The sequence below is a fragment of the Belonocnema kinseyi genome, chromosome 3 (assembly GCF_010883055.1).
Source record: "Belonocnema kinseyi isolate 2016_QV_RU_SX_M_011 chromosome 3, B_treatae_v1, whole genome shotgun sequence".
In the NCBI taxonomy this organism is placed as follows: Eukaryota; Metazoa; Arthropoda; class Insecta; order Hymenoptera; family Cynipidae; genus Belonocnema; species Belonocnema kinseyi.
Genome location: NC_046659.1, coordinates 37,454,927 through 37,458,436, shown reverse-complemented (window position 1 = coordinate 37,458,436; position 3,510 = coordinate 37,454,927). Strand labels below are relative to the sequence as shown.

Here is a 3,510-nt window from a genome sequence, read left to right as displayed (position 1 = left end):
CGGTAATATAGGTATTTAGCTGTGTCACATGCCCTTAAGCGACCTGTCAAAACAAAACAATGGAGGCGGCCATATTTTTTTTAAATATGTTTGGCAAGCCACGCTCGGAAAGTTTTGAGCTATACATAAGTGTGATTTTACACATGCGTGCGTGCGTACTTCTGGCAAGAGAAAAGTGGCCCTTTTTGGTGAAGTCCATGCATTACAGGTTGGTCTCCTTATATCTATTCTCCATGCAGACTCATGATCCTGGGTTATGATGCAGACTAGAATGCTGGTGCCCCGTGCATTATCAATTATTAACGGCGTTTGCGTGATTGTCATCTATCTTTAAAATATAATTGTAAGTCTTAACCACTATAATGGGTAAAAAAGGTAAGAAGAATAAAATAAGCGGCTCTGAAAAAACTCTTCTTAAAACAGAAAAGAAACTTAACGCGAAACAGAAGAAAGAATTAGCAGCTATTGGTGAGGTAAGCTAACCTCTAAAATCAATTAAAAATAAGTTTATTTATATTTCAAACCCTGCAAGAGTATCAACGATTTCCTTTGTCGTCCCTACCGATAAAAATCTCTGAGTATATTCTAAAGATTCTCTAGAGTCAGAGAAGCTCAGAGGAATTCTCCGCAGGCACTCAGGTAGATATATTTAAAGGTCCAGGTAGCTCTTTTAGATGTTTTAAAGGGCAGTATCTATTTCATCGCGGTTTACCTGCTCGCCTTACCCTCTCCACTCGACTTCTCACGTCTCTGACTGCACTAGATTGCTGTGTCGAGCTTTGCCAGCGGGGGCCCCTTTGTCCTCATGAGGCATAAAATGCCATACATAAAAATGTAATCGTTTCGGAATTAGGAAATTGAAAATCTGCCCGCTACGCGGGTTCATTCCCGTCACGCCCTGCGCGAGCGGCTCGCAAGTTTGAGCGCGCCTAGGGCGCGGCGATTGCTGGTTCCCGCGCTTCGTGCTCGATTATGTATTTATCTCGCGTTACGTTTTCGGTCTTTATATTTCTCCCGCATTCGTGGACACACCTTTTAAAATCAAAGGTGAACGGACTGACAACTGTAATTTTGTGATTTTGAACTCTCTTTTGTTAAAGCGCTTTCGGCTTTAACGAACACATTCTCATCACGTATCTCGTGCTTCGCATTCGATTTGTCCAAAATGTCCACTTTTCTACATTATACACAACACTTTTATATTAAATATAATACATTCCTTATGTAACTGCCTGGGATTGCTTATTCCAAAAATGCAAAATAAAGAGCAAATTGTATTTATCATGATTATTTTTATATTTGTTTGTTATTTTGCTTTAAATTGTATTCTAAGCTGCGCTGAAACATGTATCATTTCAATAAATTTATATCATTACAATTCATAATATTCATAAAAATTGAATAATACTAATTCTTATTTCCTTGTTTTTATCATTTATTTTTATTTTTAATCTTGTTTTTTACGATTAAATAAAAAATACTGTGCGTCTGTATAGGGTCTAATACAGGAATATATAGATGATCCTGTGTCCTATTTCGTCTTTCCTGTCCTTTTTCCAAAACTTTAATTTTTTTATTTTTAATCTTATTTTTTACAATTAAAAGAAAATCTACTCGTCCTACCTAAAAATGATTAATAATAAATTAATATATTTTTTCAGGTGAACATTTTTTGTCTGTTAATTTTAGTTTGTACGTTGCGTCATTTAAAAAAAAATTAACATTTTTATTTCGAATGTTAATGTTTACGTCTAAGGCAAATGCTACGTGTCCTATCAAAAGTTATAGCTCTTTTTTGGATGAACAAGTTTTTGCTCATTTTTTTCCGTAGTTTGTGTCGCTAGTCCAAAGGCCAATCTAATCTGTAAATTCTTTCGAAAGTTATCGTGTTAACAAACTAAAACTCAAAACGTGGACATTTGATAAAAACGAGGGGGGGGTCAAATTTTACACAAATCTAATACCTTCTCTTGATGAGAATGTAAAAATTAATTAATTTGTCATGAATATTTTTCTGTTAGTTCTTTTTCTTGTTCGAATCATGAAAATTAGTATTAAGAACATTTTAAAAAAAGTAAATTTTTTAAAAACCCACACATGAGACGAAAAAGAAATTAAAAAACAAAAGTTGTGATGAGAATGTGCCTACGTAGCGGATTACCGATTTTGCATAGTTTAACCGCAAAATGTAATTTTTTATTTTTCATTCATTTTTTCATTCTGTCAAAATTCGAATTTTCAATTTTTTAAAGAAAAATCAAAAAGGTGTTTAAACAACCTTGTAGGGCATTGGAAAACAAACATTTTTCTTCTCTTGACTTTTTTCATATAATGCGTTATTTGGCTTAAAATGTTGATTTTCGTGTGTTTTTGAAATTTTGTAAATGCTATAACTGTGGCAAATTTTGGTTTTATAAAAAAAATTCATAAGGATAAATTGTTCGTCTGTTTAAATAATATCAATATCCGTAAAGAAAATTTTGGAATTTTTATAAAAAGTGATCTCAACTATTTTCAAAATCGCTCACTTTTTGAATTTTCATCTAAAATGGCTGGCTAACGAACTTGACCTTTATTTTAGGACACTAAAAGAGTATACCAAAGGCCAATCCAATTTGTCAATTCTTTCAAAAGTTATCGTGCTGACAAACCAAAAATCTACAGAACACACACACACATACACATTCGTAAAAACCTGTTTTTCGGATTCAGGGGGCCTCAAAAAGTGGACATTCTACAAAAACGAGGGGGGGGGGGGGGGGGGGGGGGGCAAATTTTACACAAATCTAATACCTTCTCTTGATGAGAATGTAAAAATATTATATTCGTAATCTATGTTTTTTGCGATTCCAACGATATGTAACTTGCAATTAAAATATGGAAATTAGACTAAGTTATAGCAGATATTAGTTTCTTTTGACCCTGACTAGATAGCATTATGGAATTTTCCGTAGAATAGTTGAAAATGCATAAGTTTATTTGGTAGAAAATTCGCCTGTTGACAATTTTATATAATTTACGGATTTTTACCCAACTGCCTAGAAGAATATTGTACTTGAAACCAAGTACTTGAATTTTTAAACCAGAAAGACGAATCCTTAACAAAACAGTACACAATATAAGTTATTTGTTGTACACATACACATGTAGACATGCCCATTAATTTTATAATATTAAACATGATGGTCGATTCTTGGACAATCGAACAGAACTAGGGGGTGAAAAAAAAAGGATTTTGAAAAATAAGGGCCTACTAGTGTATTAAACACAAGTGCAATTTATTCAAAGGAAATTGAACTTCAATTTCAAGGGAATAGAATTAAAATGAATATACTTATTATAGTAGATTATAATATGGAAAATATAAGAGCATTACTTCCACCGGATGAGTAATTGCCTAAAGATTACCAGAGGCTACCAAGAAACTCTCTGGAGTATGCATTTTTAAAATATCTTCGTACATTACTCCATAATTCACATGTAATTATTTTGTCAGATCCATCAATTGCA

The 3,510-nt window shown here is 33.1% G+C and overlaps 1 protein-coding gene across 6 annotated transcripts in view; it reads left to right on the top strand.

Annotated features, from left to right (window-relative positions):
* Positions 1 to 249: 249 nt before the first annotated feature.
* The window catches only part of LOC117169003 (kelch domain-containing protein 4-like), a 77,229-nt gene continuing 73,968 nt past the window's right edge, over positions 250 to 3,510 (top strand). For 2 of the 6 annotated variants that reach the window (XM_033355046.1, XM_033355044.1), the window contains exons 1-2: positions 255 to 343; positions 424 to 473. Coding sequence is in view for 1 of the 6 variants with exons in the window: in XM_033355040.1 (XP_033210931.1) it covers positions 363 to 473 (111 nt within the window). In the remaining 5 variants the exon portion in view is untranslated. Of the gene's footprint in view, positions 474 to 3,510 lie in introns of all 6 variants that reach the window. The other 4 variants (XM_033355042.1, XM_033355040.1, XM_033355045.1 and 1 more) reach the window with 4 other exon arrangements.